We start from the raw sequence: 17,763 nt of genomic DNA on the forward strand, positions 1-17,763 counted from the left end.
ATTCTAAAAAGATAAGTTTGTGTTGTAAAATGTTTAAAACTGTACGCAAAAATAATAGGAATCCAGTAAGCATTGTTATGAGAATACAATTCCAACAGAAACAGAACCCTAACTAACCCTAACCCCCCCCCCAAAAAAAATGAAAGTGGGAACAATTTGAAGAAACTTCCGGGAGAGAGAATGGTTAGTGATCCTTCTCCCTGCATTTACAGACACGCAATAGCTGTGTTTGAGACTTTATATAACCGATTTACACACAGCACCACGTGAATGGTTATTGATTGTCTGTAAGACCGTACTGGGGGCTCTATAGTCCAATCATCATTTGTAAACGACTTGTGTAAACTGGCTGTCAACTGATTTCAAAACAACGGCGTCACTATTATTTTATTTCTGACATTAATTATATCTTTCGTAGAACTTCGTTATTGCCAAAAGGTTGTTCAAGTAAAATTCAATATTTTTATCGATGAGGGCGCTGATGACGACTGAAGTGAAATGAAACGGGAAGTGAAAGTTAAGGCTGCTGGTTTGGACATAAACCAAAAAGAGCGTAGATAGAAGAGAAAGCAAGGCTTAAAGTTGCTTGAGAAGTGAAGGTAAGGCCTACTTTGTCACTATTTCTCCTGAAAGTACGAAACGAGTCCGTACTTTCTCACATACTTAATGCTAATATGTGACCAATATGGTTTATTTTGTATTCGTTTTTCTTTGTTTTGGACTCGCTTTTGGGCCAATGTGTTAGACCCATTTGTGGTGGTGGCGTTTCGACAGGGAGACTAAGAGAGAAAGTATTATAGATATAATTTGTGACGCACCCTTAAACGTTTATTTGATTCCGACAGCTAGTGCAGTGTTGTTGCTAACGTTAGTTAGAGAGAGAGCTAGCTTGAGTGTTGTTGTCCACACAATTCATATGAAAAGTACTGTCATTGTAGTGACGCCTGTGTGTGTGTGTGTGTGTGTGTGTGTGTGTGTGTGTGTGTGTGTGTGTGTGTGTGTGTGTGTGTGTGTGTTTACAGTACCCTGCTCATCACCATGACGTCAACAAATTACCTGTACTTCATCGTAAAGACAAAACCTCAATTCCAAGGACTCATAAATGCTGGCCAAATATGCTACATCAAGGAATCCATCTACAATAAAAAACAGTCAGTCGGAGAAAGGTCTCCATCTTCTGCAAAGTTGCCCGTCTTCCTTCTTGGTTCAATTTCAAACTTAGATTATGATATAGAGGTGAGTAACATGGATAAACTGAGTGCACAGGAAGTGGAGCTGCTTCAGGCCCTCCCTGAAGTCGAAGAGAGGCTGACCTGGTTCAGAGAGAGAGAAGCTCTTCAAACAGCTCTGGGACTCACACTGGGAACTCCTGTGATTGTGGAGGAAGGAGGAGAGAAGCTCAGAGGCATCATTCGCTACATTGGACCGATTACAGAGACCTCATTGGATCTCATTTCAGGAAAGTTCTTTGGCATTGAACTGCAGGTGGGACTTTAAGGATGTCTGTTTAACCAGATCATATATGTATTTTCTTTCCTGCTTTCCCTGGCTGAAATACCCATTTTCATACAATTTTATTTTAGGTTAGATATATACTTTTGATATTAAAAGCATCAACCCAACAATGGAGCTGAATGGAATTGGATTTGTGACATGCAAAGAAAAACAAGTGATTAAATATGGTGATTTTGCACCTTAGATTATGTCAGAGATAAAGATTAATGGCTGATACCACTAGTGGATGTTGTTGGTTGAACTTGTATATATTCTATCAATCATTAACAGTAAAATGTACAGATCCATTTATAGAGGTATTGAATTTGAAAATGTAAGGTATATTATTAAGCAGTGCTGCTATGCTTCTTTCTCCCCAGGGGGAAGACAGAGGGAAGGGGCCCACTGATGGGTCCTACAGAAGCACAACCTTCTTTGCCTGTGAGAAATATTCAGGCATTTTTGCCGCGTTCTCCAAAGTCAGACCTGTGGTTCCCAGCTCCTTGTCACCCTCCGTCCCAAAGCACTCTGCACAAACTGAAGCAGAAGGGCTAAACGTGGGGGATAGAGTCACCTACTTCATCGATGATAAATGTCGGCATGGAATGGTGCTGTATCTGCAGGGAGATTCTGTTAAGATCTCTACAGTGAGTAATATAGCATTTTTTTAAATGTAAATAGCCCAAAACATTTCTCAAATGGTCTCCACGCATTGATTGTCCTTTTTTTTACTTTTGTAACTTAGTGACATCACTATGTATCACATGCGCTTCTATTGCTAGCACTCCAACACACTGTACGTGATTTGCTATGGGGCGGGACAACGCTAAGCAGTTGACCAACCACAACAGAGCCGGCCAGTTAACCAATCAGAGCAGACTAGGTACTCGTTTCAGACAGAGGGTGAACAAATAGTGAAAAATAAATACCTTTTTGAACATTAAAGCATGTAAACATGTCACAGTAGAGGCACAACATACAAATGTGAAAAATAAGCACAATAGGGCCCCTTTAAATATGTGATATGTTTTGCTGCTTTTTAAAATGTTGTTTAAAAATGCAGCCATTCCTTAGTGCTCTACTCGTCTGGTGAATAAAAGACACCAGTCACGCTGACTTATTCCTAATATTTGTTAATATTATATCAATATGTATATATAGTTGATCTTATTATCACCAGGGATCCTCATAGCACTGTAGCTTCCTGGTTCTTTGTGTATACTGTAAAGGGGATGCTAATACAACAAAAAAAGTGTCACTTCCTTAAGTACAAAGTGAGCAATTTGCATTACATTTACTATTTGCCATTTTGTGTTTTTTCAGGACAAAGATGAGTCTGGAAAGAGAGGGGGCGAAGTAGAAGTTCCACTGCATGAGGTTGTTAAGGGGGAGGTGCCTGCAGGTTCGAGCCACTCCTTACATGATAAACTTTGAAACTATTACACACATTTGTAAAACCTCTGACCCAAATGTATGTTTCACCGCAGAGCCAGAGAGTATGGTTGTTGATTCACCTCCAGAGGAACCAGACACTGAGGATCTGTATACGGATCTCAGCGTGAACTCTGTGGTGGAGGTGACTCTGGGTGATCGCAACTCCTACGGAATCATCCGCTGGATCGGCACTCCGCTGGGTCGACAGGAAATCATGGCTGGACTAGAGCTGGTAATATTTATACCCAGGCCTTTCGCTTTAAAATGTTTTGTTGGAAGATATATTGTCACAGAAATATCTGCGATAAACAATATTATTCTTATTTTAGGCCCCAATTCTATTTGAAATTTGCCATCTGTTCAAGTAAAGGAAACTCATAATATTATATTGAAATAATCTCCAATCAAAAGTTAAAGGCTGACCTTTCTGTGACAGTTTGTAAAGGTTCTTCTAATGCATGTTACTGCTTTCCATTTCATTGTGTGTGTATTAAGACAACTCTTATGTGTATCCATCTCCAGGAGGAAGACAAAGGAGTGAGTGATGGTACTATCTTTAAAGAACGTTTCTTCAGTTGTCCCAACAAGAGAGCTCTGTTTGTGAAGCTGCAGTCCTGCCGTCCTGACTCACGATTTCAGAGCGCATCAGCAGATCCCTGCAAAAAGATGCCGAAACTTGAAGAAACAGGTCAGAACAACACAGATGAAGTGATTTTAGTTCAGTTTTGAGCATTACCTTGCTTAGAGTGGTGTTATGTTGTTGTTTTATGAAAATCCATGTATTTCTCTAAAGTACGATTCTAAGTCGGCAGTGGACACATTGATGCTGTGACCGAGTGACAGAAAAAAACAATATATTTTTATGTTTTATTTCCAGTCCCACATAACTGGAATATTCTGGTTGTTTTTTAAATAGTATTTATTTTATTTTGATTTGATTAAATATCTTATAGAAATACATTCAATCATTTCAGATAAATAATCATTTTAGAATGTAAAATAAAGAAAACCTGCATAGTACATACCCATTATGATTATTATACTAATTTAAAAAACAAAACAATAAACCTATTTGTATAGCACCTTGTATACATAAAATCCAGCACAAAGAGCTTTACAATATATCATTTAAACCTCAAATAAACATAAAAACAGGGATAGAATGACATAATAATGGCATATAAGATACCATTAATATTAAAATAGAATGCATTTTAGATAAAACATATAAACCACCAAATAATGTTAATATTTAAATCAGTCTAGGCAGACGGAACATATACATTTAAAAACACTGCAGCAGCATTAAAGCGCTGATAATCTGTTCTCATGTTTTGTTTTAGATTTTTCCATTACGTTTTCACAAGTGAAAAGTCAACACTACACCCGCATTCATCCCCACATGCATGTGTTATGTGTTCACCAATGTGTGTGTGTGTGTGTATGTGTGTGTGACTTCAGAGAGAGAGACGGAGCACAGTGCAGGGAAGATGGAGACTGTCCCTCCTATCAGCACAGAGCAGGTTAAGCACATTCTGATTGGACGGATGAAGGGGATCCAAGGCCACTGCAACTCCTGCTACATGGACGCTGCGCTCTTCAGGTCAGGACCATGAAAATAAGACAGTAAAAAAATAAATAATTGTAAGGTCTTTATGGGAAATTCAGCTGGGTTCATCTTATTTCTTATTCTTTTATGTGTTCAAAGTTACTCGTACAGTATGCTTGAACTTGGAATATAGTCCTTGCAAAAAACCTTGATTTTCAACATAATCTGTGAGTCATGAAAACCAATAATCCTACACATTTGTTTGTTTACCTCTGCCGTTTCAAATCATGTACAGTATTGTTTACTGTCCTTTATAACCATTCTCAAGTTAGATTCAGATCACTCCAAGAGTACCTTTTATGTATTTAAACATGTTTTTATACATACTTAAATATAAAAAAAACTTTTTCTGTGTGTGCTCTCAGCTTGTTTTCCTGCTCCTCTGTGTTGGACTCCATGCTGTTTAAATCAACAGAACCTCAAGACGCCCCGATTCAGAGAACACTGCTCCAGGACATTGTTAATCCCCTCCGCAGGTGTGTGTTTACATTTGTTTAGCAGAGCAGTGAATGTTCTTTACGGTTATTCATTAATGTATCAATTCTGTTGTTGTGTTCTTTGCAGTAAGGGCTTTGTGGAAGGGCGTCACATCATGAAGCTCCGGCAGCAGCTGCAGAAACATGGCTACAGTCACTCCTTCACCACGGATGAGAAGGGTCAGTTTGATCTGGAAGCTTTTAAATACCTGATTTGTTTTTTCTAACGTGACTTTGCTTTTGTCTTTCAGATCCAGAGGAGTTCCTTACTGTCATCATGCACCACATTCTTGCTCTGGATCCTCTACTCAAACTGTACAGTTACACCACATTTGCATAACTTGAATACAATTCAACTTTTAAAGAAAGTTACAATCGATCTTTTACATTTCCCTCCCTCTCACATTTAGCTCAACAGGAGGTAAAGTGCAGGAGAGTTACTGCTATCAGATCTTCTTGGACCAGAACCGCCTGTTGCTGCCCACCGTGCAGCAGCTGCTGGAGCATTCCTTCCACACTGCAGCACTCAAGCTGGCAGAGGTAAACTGTCCACACATGTCCACAGTATGGAGTCGTGCAGTAGTGACATATTTGTTATAGGCCAACCCGGAAGTTAGCATCGCAAAGGCACCCTTGACAAAAAAGTCAATGGGATTTTTTTATTGGGTTTTGGATTATAGCAGGAAATAAGATCTGTGTTAAACACACATTTAGGATAGCAGGATAATCTCCACATATTAACACCACTTTTATAATATTTGAAGCATAAATGCAATTGCCAGAAGAACATAGCTAGCTTAAAGCGATAACGAAATAGATCAGATGTTCATCTATGTAATGTTTAATGACATATTGTATGCCGTAGCAAACGTGAACATATTTGTTCACCTTGACTGTTGACTTCCAGAAGAGGGAGTCCGGAAGAGCTAAAATGCTAACTCATTTCCGTGTCTAATTTCTAGGCCCTCCCATTTGACATTCCTGCCCTCCCCCAATAAACACGTTTTTAATTATTTATAAAAAATGTAAAAAAATCTTTTACATTTTTTTTAGGGCTGTCAGTCGATTAAAATAGTTAATCGCGATTAATCGCAAATTAATCGCACATTTTTTATCTGTTCTAAATGTACCTTAGAGGGATATCTTTCAAGTTTTTAATACTCTTATCAACATATGAGTGGACAAATATGCTTTATATGTTTGTTTATTATCATTGAACAATGACAAAATATTCTCATGAATATTAAAACACAACAACCTCTGAACATTACAAATATTCGCCTCAATTCAACTGGAACCTCTCTCATACCAATAATACTGTGGTGTGGTGTGTGAATGTGTGTGTGTGTGTGTGTGTGTGTGGTGTGTGGTGTGGTGTGTGTGTGTGTGGGTGTGTGTGTGGTGTGTGTGTGTGTGTGTGTGTGGTGTGTGTTGTGTGTGTGTGTGTGTGTGTGTGTGTGTGTGGTGTGTGTGTGTGCTGTGTGTGTGTGTGTGTGTGTGTGTGTGTGTGTGTGTGTGTGTGTGTGTGTGTGTGTGTGTGTGTGTGTAGTGTGTGTGTGTGTGTGAATGTGTGTGTGTGTGTGTGTGTGTGATGTGTGTGGGTGTGTGTGTGTGTGTGGTGTGGTGTGTGTGTGTGTGTGTGTGTGTGTGTGTGTGTGTGTGTGTGTGTGTGTGTGTGTGTGTGTGATGTGTGTGTGTGTGTGTGTGTGTGTGTGTGTGTGTGTGTGTGTGTGTGTGTGTGTGTGTGTGTGTGTGTGTGTGTGTGTGTGTGGACAGACAGAGACTGTGATGGATCGTTGGAGCTATGTGCAGCTCAAGGCATATATGCTCGAATGGGAGCTGCCTGGACGCTGCAATCATGTTGCGCGTACTATCCGTGCTGAGTGTGCTGACTTTTCGTACAATGTCCCACTGTCTGGCTACCTGCATAAAGTCAAGTGCTCGGCGCAGTTGTCGGCGAAATGTCATTGAAACAGCTCCTTATATCCGTTAGCGCAGCTAGCTAGCACCAGATGCTAACAACAACAACACCACGTAAGGTGTGCCTCGCGCGAGTCGCGCCACACATACACACTCCCTCCCGGTCCTCCCGATGGCCAGTCCGGGCCTGCCGGTGAGCGTGGAAGTGTGGTCTGCCACAAGCGGGCGGCAGGAGCGGGGCTGTCAGCATCAGCTTGTCGATGGTATTTTACACTCGATGCGCTCTGAAACTACGGCGGCCGAGGACAAAAAATACACATGCGTTAATCGCGTTAAAATAATTAGTGGCGTTAATTTTTGCGTTAACGCGTTATTAACGCGTTAACTTGACAGCCCTAATTTTTTTTAATTATAAATAAACTGTGAACTTTAATGCTACGATGTATGTGATGTCAGATAGTAATATAAGAGTAATAAATGAAAAACAGGTATGAAATACTAAATGACAGTAAAACAAGAATACAGTTTAAAAGGGGAGTGATTTGTAAAATATCCATAAAGAAAAAATAAATCTGTTTACAGTTCTGTTTCATATGGGTGTTGAGAGATGTATCCATAGATCTCTTCATGTTGCTCTCAAAGTGCACCAGATTGATGCTTTTGACTTCAATATTAAATAAAAAAATCTTCCCGGGGGAGCATGCCCCCGGACCCCCCTAGAGGAGGTTAGGTCCACCCCCCACTTAAAAAAAAATAACATTTTACCCCTGCTTACACCTATATGCTGTGGGCTGATTATCGAGCCTTCATTGTAACAGTCGCGGGTACACTGTGTATGTGTGTGTGGGGAGTGTTGCAGTAGAACATTCCTCTGTAGCGCCGGTACCTTAATGGGAAACCCTACATGTTTGAGCACCCTCTATGAAACATCAAGCTACCCCACAGCACCCCCAAAAGAAAATATCCGGCGTTGACACTGGCCGCGGCACATGGCGGTTTTGTGTGCCCTCCCATGAAAATCATATGCCCTCTCTGTGGATTTGTTCTGGCGCCTGGTCTGTCCTCATATCTGTTCAGAAACTAGACAAAAGTTAAACAAGTACAAACCACAGACTGTCTGTGTTATGGCGAATACAGTCCCTGGTTTATTTATGTCTGTATAGGCCGTTGTTGTGAGTGTGGACGGTCGGAGCATATACTGCGTTAGCTTAGCCAATCTCCATTTAGAAAACACGCATTTTAAAAGGTTTTTCACCTGCTGTCTGTCTGCAGACTTGTCAAAGCATTAATTCATGGTTTTTACTAACCGGTATCAGTATGTTGTTACTTCGGCATCATTTTGAAACGTGTATTACAATTTAATCACGGTCAAATATGTTCATTTTGTTGTAGTTGCCAGCGATTCTCTCACTAGTTTAGCATACTCAGTCCGGTTGTTGGCCCGGAAAGAACCTCGATTTTGGAGAGCCAGAAAAACTACCCGCTAGCCGGAACTACGCCTAGTGGAAACTCAACCAAAAACGGGCCGGTCACGGCATGCTTAAACCGCGTTCCGCGCTGTAGTGGAAATGCGCCAAGACTCATTCCTGCACCACTTCACTGAAGAGCTTAATTAGTGGTTTAAATGCATTTTTATTAACAAAAGTACGACTTTAGCAATTTGTATTGTGATTTACCTACATCCCTGTCATTATTTTCAGCCTGTTTCAATTAATCATGTTTATATTAAAACAAGGGAAATGGTAGGGATCATTTTCACCATCCATTTTTCTCGAGGTAATCAGCTGTTGTTAGTTAGTAAATCTGGACATAATCTGACTTTAGGTCACTTTTTAAACCAACAACAATTCAGCTCAGGGTTTATTTGAGTGGCAAAAGCTGTAATAGCCTAATTATTTTGGGTATTGATACTTTTGTCGAACAATAACTTATAGTGTAACCAATTAAGCAACTATTTGTTTTAAGATAATTATTATTTATTGTGTTTATGATACTCAATTCCTGAATAAGAAATATAAATAACATACGCATTCTTCATCTTCTTTCGTCAGGGAAACTGATGTTTCCTTTGGTTCTCCAGTAGATGTCTCTGTTGGTCAGATCTTCTCATCTCCTGGAACGAGTACATTTGTGTGTGTAATCTTCATTATTTCATTTTTATATTGACTGCAGGCACCATCCTGCCTCATCCTCCAGATGCCTCGCTTTGGGAAGAAATACAAGATGTTTGACAAGATCATTCCCTCTTTGGAGCTGGACATTACTGACCTCCTCTGTGAAGGTACCAGTAAACACACACACAACACATAGACTGACATGATTTAATAAAAATGGACTCAACATGTTGCGTGTGTTACAGGTCCTCAGCAGTGCATGCTGTGTGGAGACTTGGCCAAGCTCGAGTGCTCCGACTGTTTCAAAGAGTCCCTTTTCAGCCACACAGGATTCAAAATATTCTGCGGGAAGTGTTCAACTCAGGTGCGCTTTGTATCATTGTCTGCCATTAACACCAGCTCTGTTCAAATATATATATGTAGCTAAGGTATTTCTGAATCTGTTTCTATTACTCAGTTTTTTTATGTAAAAAGTGTTTTCGACATATTTGCTACTGATAAGCATGGTGAAGATTTTGCATAGAACAACATGACATGCATATCCTCTATTGATACTGTACGTAGCTTAGTAAAGCATGTAGTGCTAAAATACATTCAATTAAAAGGATAGTTCTGATGTCTTTAAGTGGGGTGGTACAAGGTACTTATCCACAGTCAGTGTATTAAATGGCAGTATGCATGGAAGAAAGCAATAGCTAGGGTCATCAGCAACTTAACACTCAGTCAACTTAATTGCGCGCTATATTTAGAATATTTTCTCGGAGTCACACAGCCATTTCTGATGGGGAACTGGAGCTTTTATATATGCTTTATTAGAAGCTAGCAGGCTTCTTTGGAAGAAAGAGTTGAAGTTATTTTTAACTCAAGGGACAATGAATTCACAAAAAAATCTAATCAAAGCAGCGTTCTGCAATGCAAAATCCAGTTTTTTGTCAATGGAGTCTGGTGGCTTTGAAAAAAGAAGAGATAATCGGGAAATGCCCTCTGCGAGCTAGGTCAATTGGTGAAAATATTCTAAATATAGTGTACGTGGCTAAAATATATTTAGCATTTATTTTATACAGTAGATTTGAATACTTTTATTGTCCTATGCACAACATCTTCTGCGTGGTTATTGGCTATGAAAATGCCCTGTTATGCTTTTGGTGTGTTATATGGGTTTCTGTGCATGTAAATGGTCTGCAAAGGCTCAAATCCCAAAGTTGCTCCTCCCCTGAAACCCCTCAATTGGACACTTTTTTTTCCGTAACAAAGTGAAATTTCTAAGTAACACTCGCGCTTCTATTGGCTGGTGTTCCAACACATTATAAGAGGCGTGTGGTGCAGTGGATAGAGCCTTGGTATGGGGATCAGATGGTCACAGGTTCAAACCCCACTGCAGTCAGCATGTCGTTGTGTCCCTGGGCAAGACACTTCACCCCAAATTGCTCCTGTGGGGATTGTCCACAGTATTGAGTATGTAAGTCGCTTTGGATAAAAAGCGTCTAACAAGTAACATATAATAATAAGATAGCTAACCAATCAGAGCAGACTGGGCTCTGGTTTCAGACGGAGGGTGAAAAAAAGTGCTGCAGAACAGGCAGTGTGAGAAAAATAAGTTTGAACCTTAAAGCATGTAAACATGTCCAGTAAAGGCACAAAATACAATGATTAACCTGTAAATGAGCATGACTGAGACTCCTGCAACATGCAATATATATTCACCATGAAAAGAAAAAGACATACACATTTGTAATCAAATGGTGCAATACACCTAACGATGCAATTAAATTACAGCAATAAGTGACCTATATACACAAAGTATAGAATAAGATAAACAGAATATGATTGTAACTATACAGTAGAATAAATACTATATACTGTACTAATAAATATATGTAATTTTGTTATGATAATATTGTTTCCTTAACCTTGGATAAGTATCTCATACTGTAAAACAAAATCCAGATTATCCCTTTCAGTAAATATACCAAATCTTCTTTTGATATACTATGAAAAAAATCAGCTGCACGCTAACTGCATGTGTTTCTTTCCTTAGGTGCACTCTCACCCTCAGCGCAGGTCCCATCAACCCACCGCCCTGGATATTCCCAAGGCTTACCTGGCCAGCAGCAAACCTCACACTCTGATCAGAGACAAGCTGGAGCTGTTCGCTGTGCTCTGCATCGAGACCAGCCACTACGTGTCCTTCATCAAACACGGACCCAACAGCAACGACTGGATCTTCTTCGACAGCATGGCAGACAGACAAGGTGAGCCGTCGGTTTGGATAAATGGCTCTGTAGTGGAGAGTTAGAGATAACTCAGTGTTGGCACTAGTTTTGTGTCTATCACTAGGTTCACCCAGGTGTGTCGGCCAGAACACCACTTAAGGCCAAAGGTCCAGAATAGAGGAAATGAGGAGCTAAGATGAGGCTTGACTTCTTTACTTATTTAGGCAGACATACAGATATTTGTCTGTGTGTGGTTTTTCCTACAAGGGAAATAAACCAAATACAATCAATATAAGATAACTTATGCATACATAAATAATATACATAATAATGCCAAACCCTATAGAAATAATAATCTAGACAAGCTATAATACAACATGTCTCCCTTCTCTTATAATCATAAACACATTAACATATAATGTCAAACACTCATTACGAGGGACACGCAGAGATTCAAAGTTAAGCTACCGCTAATGAATAATGTTCCACTTCCGGTTGGCGGAAAGCGGCAGCCGATGCTCTTATTGTGAAACGCTACAGACATGCTACTTCCGGTAGCCGAGTAGTGGAGCAATAAATGAACTGTAAACACATAATATCTCACCTTTAACGCCACATAAACATTTATCCACATAAACTACATCCTATTACATTAATAATAGGTCTGTGCCACTCAACACGGTGTATATACACCTAACTTTGAGACAGGAGTGCCGACTCACTTGACGAGTGACTTAGGCCTCCTTCACACGGGAACGTTTGCGTTTATGCACAGTATGCGTATTCAAAAAAGTCTTCCGTTCACATGCATTCGTTTCATTTAACGTGTCTGTTCAAACGAGACCGCTGGAAACGCTGTAGTACATATGCTGGGACTGTAAGTGGCGCTGTAACTTCCGCCAAAATACACCAAAAGCAGCGAAGAAGACTACGGAGCAGCCCCGCAGCAATGTTGCCATGGCTACCCTTCTGTTTAGGCCCCGCGGTGTATTTAGCAACATGTAGTTCATGTAATTCTCCATGTCCACTTGTTGCTGATGGTTGTGGTAGAGGAGCTGTAGATTTTGCACTAATATCTGTAGCATGGTCAGTAGCAGTAGCACTAGCAGTAGCTACTGACAGGAGGAAGTGTGTGTGGCGATTGCTGGTATTCAGCGGGATATAGTCATTTCCTCAGCATATGGATAAATGCAACGGGGAAGTTAACTGAAAGAAACCGAATCTGTGGATATTGCATCGACCGACCAAGAAGCACGTCTCCGTGGAGAGGATGCGCTCAGAAAGAGAGATATTCTCTACAAACACCGGGTGAGATCGCTCCTCTGGGACACGCCGGTCCTCTGCCTACAAACATTTCTCTTTTTGCCGCCGACGGGCGCAGGAGCAATGAACAATAATGGCCTGGATTAGGCAGTAAAGACAAGTTTGGTGTATCGCAGAGCGGACTGTTTAATTTTGTTTGTGTTGTTTGGCTGGAAAATTGTCAATATAATGGATCAATGCATGAAATCTGACTCTGTTTATTTTGTTTAAGGAGTATATTGTGCGTTAACAATTCTGGTTTGCCTTTTATAATATTATTTCATTCAAGAACCCCTTGTGCGTTTAATTAACACAGCTATTTTTGATAGTTGCTACAGCAGTGAGCAGGAGAGGCGGGGCTATCATTATTTTTTCAGGAAATATTCGTATAGAGGTGATTACACGGACTCGGTTGACCCCCCAGAGCGTTTCGTTTGCAAATCTATCCACCTTGGGACCCGTTATCGTTTGTGGGGTCCGTTTCTATCGGCCTCGTGTAAATAATAGGGCTATACGCACGCGACACTATGCAGATACAAGCAGTTTTCTCCTCGTGTAAACGGCGCCTTAATGAGCAGCCATAATATATATGCACGCAGCATGCACAGATCACATGAGCACGGAGACTCTGCATTAAGCCACATCGGCACAGAAGTTATCACAATAATAATAAAGTGTAGAACAACATAACAGACAGCACTGTGGACAAACACTCACGTTCATTTACGCACACAAGGCGAAGATTAAGACGGCATAACTTTCCTGCAACTACTGACGCACATTACCCTCTGATGTATGACGTCACCCAAAACACGTGGGTTAGCCCCTCCCCACTATGAAGGCACAACTTAACAGGTATAAACTCTGTATAATAAAATAATATATATATATCAATAACTATAACTTTGGGGCCTTTTCTACAGGCTCATCACTTTTACAACATTTACACATGTATTCGGTGGCTTATTTGTGCTTTGTGTTCAGGAGAAAGCGACGGCTTCAACATCCCAGAGGTTCACGCCTGCCCCGAGGTCGGCACATACCTGGAAATGTCCATCGCAGAGCTGGCCAATCAGGTGCCTCGAGACATGAAAGGTGTGGCCAAACGTCTCTTCTGCGACGCCTACATGTACCTGTATCAGAGCCCCAGCATGTGTCTCTATCGCTAAGCCGACGCCACCCCATAGCTTTCTTTTTGCACAAAATGTAAAAATGGGTTTTGATTTGTGGATTGGTTTGATATTCTTTTATGAATGTGTGGTAGTACACACATGATCATTTAAAATGTGTATATATAGAATGTTCTGCCCTGGTTTCTGGAAATGTTTTGTCAGGCTTAAATAATTTATATTTTCTGTGATATTTTAAGAAGATAAAGCAGAAACTGACATCGCTTGCTCAATCATTTTTGCTCAAAGAAATCATGGCATTGCCAGAAATCACTGACGTGTGTGACAAATGTTGTACACTTTGATATTGGGATTGTGTAGATTTCCTCTTGGTGTTTGATAAGCTAAAATGTTTATACTGAAAGTGAATGATTGTAGAGGTTGAAAAAGATTACCAAAGAAAACAGCCAAATAATGATTTCAGAGTGGCGGTCTAATAAATGCAACTTAAAAGTTCTATTGGGAAAACACCGGTTTTATTTTGATATTAATGTTTTCTTAACAATATGGGGTTATAAAAAATAATTAAGTTTCTATTTATAGATGCTTAGATATCTTTGGTTTTCAGAAAGACCAAAAATAATTTTCTTTTGATGTTCTCATATAAAACAGATAATTAAATGGCTATGGAACTTATCTTGCATATCTTTCTTAACTGTCGCACACAGAAGCAATATGACTTCATGTGTATATACTGTATAATACTGCCACAAGGAAACCTGGACTGTATAGTATACTCCTGGAGGTTCTTTACAGGTTTTTTAAAGGTTTTAAATTATAAACTCAGAGTATTAATATCTAAAGATAAAATAATATCTAACTCAAGACAATGACGTCACATTCCCTCTGTGTGTCCCTGAACATTCTCTGAAGTTATTATATACAGTATATATTTATGTGAACCTCTACAGAATTTCACTGGCACTGGAGGATTTCTTGCTTGAAAAGCCTCCGTTGGACACCTTTATTTAATTCCGTAACATAATGACATCACTATGTAAAACTTGCGCTTCTATTGGCTAGAGCTCCAACACATTGTACATCTAAGGGGCAGGACATCTCTAAACGGTTGACCAGTCACAACAGAGCCAACCGGCTAGCCAATCAGAGCAGACTGGGCTCTGGAGTCAGACCGAGGGTGGAAAGAGGTGCTGCACAACAGGCAGTAAAATACAGCAGTTTTTGAACATTTTTGAACAGAAAAAGAAAGACCTTTTCGAACATTAAAGCACCATGTCACAGTAGAAAAACAAAATACAAATATGAACCTTATAATGAGCATAATATATCATTTTTAATGTTTTGTTGATTTCATTAAATTCACCATGGCATCTTTTACTGTCTTTGCTGGTGCAAATGTCTCACACTAACTGAACCACATCATCTTTACTGTCATATTCATATACAGTCCAAGACCTGAAGCTAATTCGATTTTTTAGGGAGTAATTCTTTAATTTGCCAGTGAGTCATTTGCAATGCTATAAAGGTTGATTGTGGGCTTCCTAGGCTTAATTATTGGAACCCTGTCTTTTAGTTATTCTTTTAGTGCATATTCCCCTGAGTCACATTGCCCATAGCCACACTTATGTAAACATAGGAGTGTATTAAAGACATAAACTTGGATTTTTCAGTTTGTCATCAGCAACATTACAAACACTGACATTATTACATGTCTGGGAGACCAGACTTCTGAAGAAAAATGTGTTCGTATTGACTTTCAAAATTACTTGGTTGGAATTGTTTCCCTAATTAGGAAAACGGGATGTAAGTGCACCTCAGATCCATGCTGTGGCTTTCTGTCAAATGTAATGGGGGTATAACTTTTTACTTCTCTCTCTTTGTATACCATGTCAAATGGCAGGCAAAAGCCAACTTGTTCTTCAGAGGGTTAAATCAAAAGCTTTTGTTTTATAATGGACATAGCCAATCAATCACATGTTAAAAGCACGGATAAAATATCTTAATGAATAATAAATAACATCCAAATATTTTACATGCCATTATAAAAAGATTTATACAAATAGTGTTTATTACATTACATTTCATTTAGCTGACGCTTTTATCCAAAGCGACTTACAATAAGAAAACCATTTCCAGTGATACTCAACAGGCTTTAGATAAGCCAGTCCTTTGTTAGTATATAAGTGCTTTGTTAGTATATAAGTGCTTAGTTAGTATCTAAGTGCGTTTTTTTTTATTGCTCGAAGTGGAGTCGAAAGAAATGAGTTTTCAGTCTGCGCCGGAAGATGTGTAAGCTTTCTGCTGTCCTGATGTCAATGGGGAGTTCATTCCACCATTTTGGAGCCAGGATAGCAAACCGACGTGTTTTTGGTGATGGGAACTTGGGTCCCCCTCGCAGTGCGGGTGCAGCGAGCCGTTTGGCTGATGCAGAGCGGAGTGCACGTGCACGTGCACGTGTATGGTTTAACCATGTCCTGGATGTAGGAAGGGCCAGATCCATTCACAGTACCAGTGCCAGTACACTGGTACAGTGCAAGTACCAGTGTATTGAAGCAGTTACCAGCAAGTACCAGTGTATTGAAGCAGTTACTGGAAGCCAGTGAAGGGAGCGGAGGAGCGGTGTGGTGTGGGAGAATTTAGGAAGGTTGAAGACCAGACGAGCTGCTGCATTCTGAATGATTTTATGAACAAAAGCTCAATGTGAGTCCGAGGTTGACTGTCCTGTTAGTTACTGTAAACGACACAGTGAATGGACTCTGTGGCAGCAGGTGACGTGTCATTTCTTGGAATAATTGACCATTTACAGCACAAAAAGAAATGTTAATGGATTTTACCAACTTGTCACGCTGCTCAAACCTCAATGAGAGACCCACTGTGATAAGCAGAGAAATTAAAAATGATTTGGCTGTTGGTGGAAACTAATTATTAAACAACAGAGGGAGGTAACATTCATATGAATCAGTTAGCTTAATGTTTGTTTGACAATTAAGCTAAAACCTTAAAAGGAGGCCCTATTATTCAAATGTTCAGGTTCAGTTCTAGTGACTTGAAGCCCACTTCGGGATTCGTCCCGAACGTCCCGATGGTCAGTCCGCCACTGGTGGTAAGCCAGTGAGGGATCACACTTCTGCCCTAGCATCACTAGGGTAACTTTGCGAATCTAGAAGGGATAGCATGAACCTCCTCACATATACGTAAGCCCTCCTAAAATAGCTCTTCACTGGTAGGTGAGAAGAATGAAATATTCAGGTAATTTATAATGGGGGAGAAGCCTTTAAGCTGAAGAACAAGCTCTAGGAAATAGTGGCTTTTGTCCCCAGAAGCCACACCAAAAGCTCTTCTTGTTCTTTTCCTCCAGTCTCTGTTCATTTCCTTCTAGTATTGATGCATTAAATGCAGCCTATGATGCCTAAATGTTTGCAGCTCTACATAAATTGACATGCAAATGAACATGCTCTAAAACAGCTGTCAGTTTAGTGCCTGAACTCCTTACTTAATGCAAATTATAATTTCAATCTCAATGTATTCGTGTCACACAACCAAAAAACTTCTCATCTCTTGTCTTTTGTGTGTTCTCAAACATATTCAATCTCATATCCACCAAAAACTGACATAAGGACAGGTTGTGGGTTTGCCGCCATTGTTTGTGAATTCTCAACTGCCGAAAACACACATTTCACTGCTGCATTTTTTTAAAGCAAAGCAGCGGAACATGAAACGAGCAGGAAATTACTGTAACTGCCTCACACACTTCAAAGGCACACAGTCACATTTATAACCTTGCTGGGATGTGAAACGTCTCTCACACTTAAGGTACAACAAACTGCTGCTTTGTCAGCTTTCAAGTGTGCTCCGGTGTCATGCCAACCTCAACTTGATCAGTGCTACATTTTACGTGACGTGAATGTGCACCAAAGATTGTTACATTAAAGATTTCGTCTCCTCAGCTCTAACGTCTCATCTTTTTTCAAACGATGCCTCGGTGGTAGTTTGTCTTCATTCCGAGATGCTTTTGATCATGCTGTCCATCGTGTTTCCCTCTCCATCTCGCTGTGATCAGCTCTGTGGATG

General features: G+C 40.1%; 1 protein-coding gene across 1 annotated transcript; it reads left to right on the forward strand.

Moving 5' to 3' along the window:
* Window positions 1-319: 319 nt before the first annotated feature.
* Window positions 320-14,367, forward strand: cyldl (cylindromatosis (turban tumor syndrome), like). The gene is made up of 15 exons (XM_034147253.1): window positions 320-599; window positions 1,023-1,485; window positions 1,875-2,141; window positions 2,818-2,896; window positions 2,982-3,160; window positions 3,451-3,616; window positions 4,390-4,531; window positions 4,903-5,013; window positions 5,102-5,193; window positions 5,265-5,328; window positions 5,424-5,553; window positions 9,106-9,214; window positions 9,293-9,411; window positions 11,086-11,299; window positions 13,547-14,367. The coding sequence occupies exons 2-15, from the start codon at window positions 1,039-1,041 to the stop codon at window positions 13,729-13,731; spliced, it is 2,304 nt and encodes a 767-aa protein (XP_034003144.1). The 5' UTR covers window positions 320-599; window positions 1,023-1,038; the 3' UTR covers window positions 13,732-14,367.
* The last annotated feature ends 3,396 nt before the right edge of the window (window positions 14,368-17,763 follow it).

This window comes from Trematomus bernacchii, unplaced genomic scaffold (genome assembly GCF_902827165.1).
Source record: "Trematomus bernacchii unplaced genomic scaffold, fTreBer1.1, whole genome shotgun sequence".
In the NCBI taxonomy this organism is placed as follows: Eukaryota; Metazoa; Chordata; class Actinopteri; order Perciformes; family Nototheniidae; genus Trematomus; species Trematomus bernacchii.

What these genes read in the sequence shown, in the direction of transcription:
- cyldl (XM_034147253.1), top strand. Translation starts at nt 1,039, where the DNA reads ATGACGTCAACAAATTACCTGTACTTCATCGTAAAGACAAAACCTCAA. An exon ending in TCTTTGGCATTGAACTGCAG is followed by an intron (nt 1,486 to 1,874) that starts GTGGGACTTTAA and finishes CTTTCTCCCCAG; the next exon opens with GGGGAAGACAGAGGGAAGGG. An exon ending in GCCGAAACTTGAAGAAACAG is followed by an intron (nt 3,617 to 4,389) that starts GTCAGAACAACA and finishes GTGTGACTTCAG; the next exon opens with AGAGAGAGACGGAGCACAGT.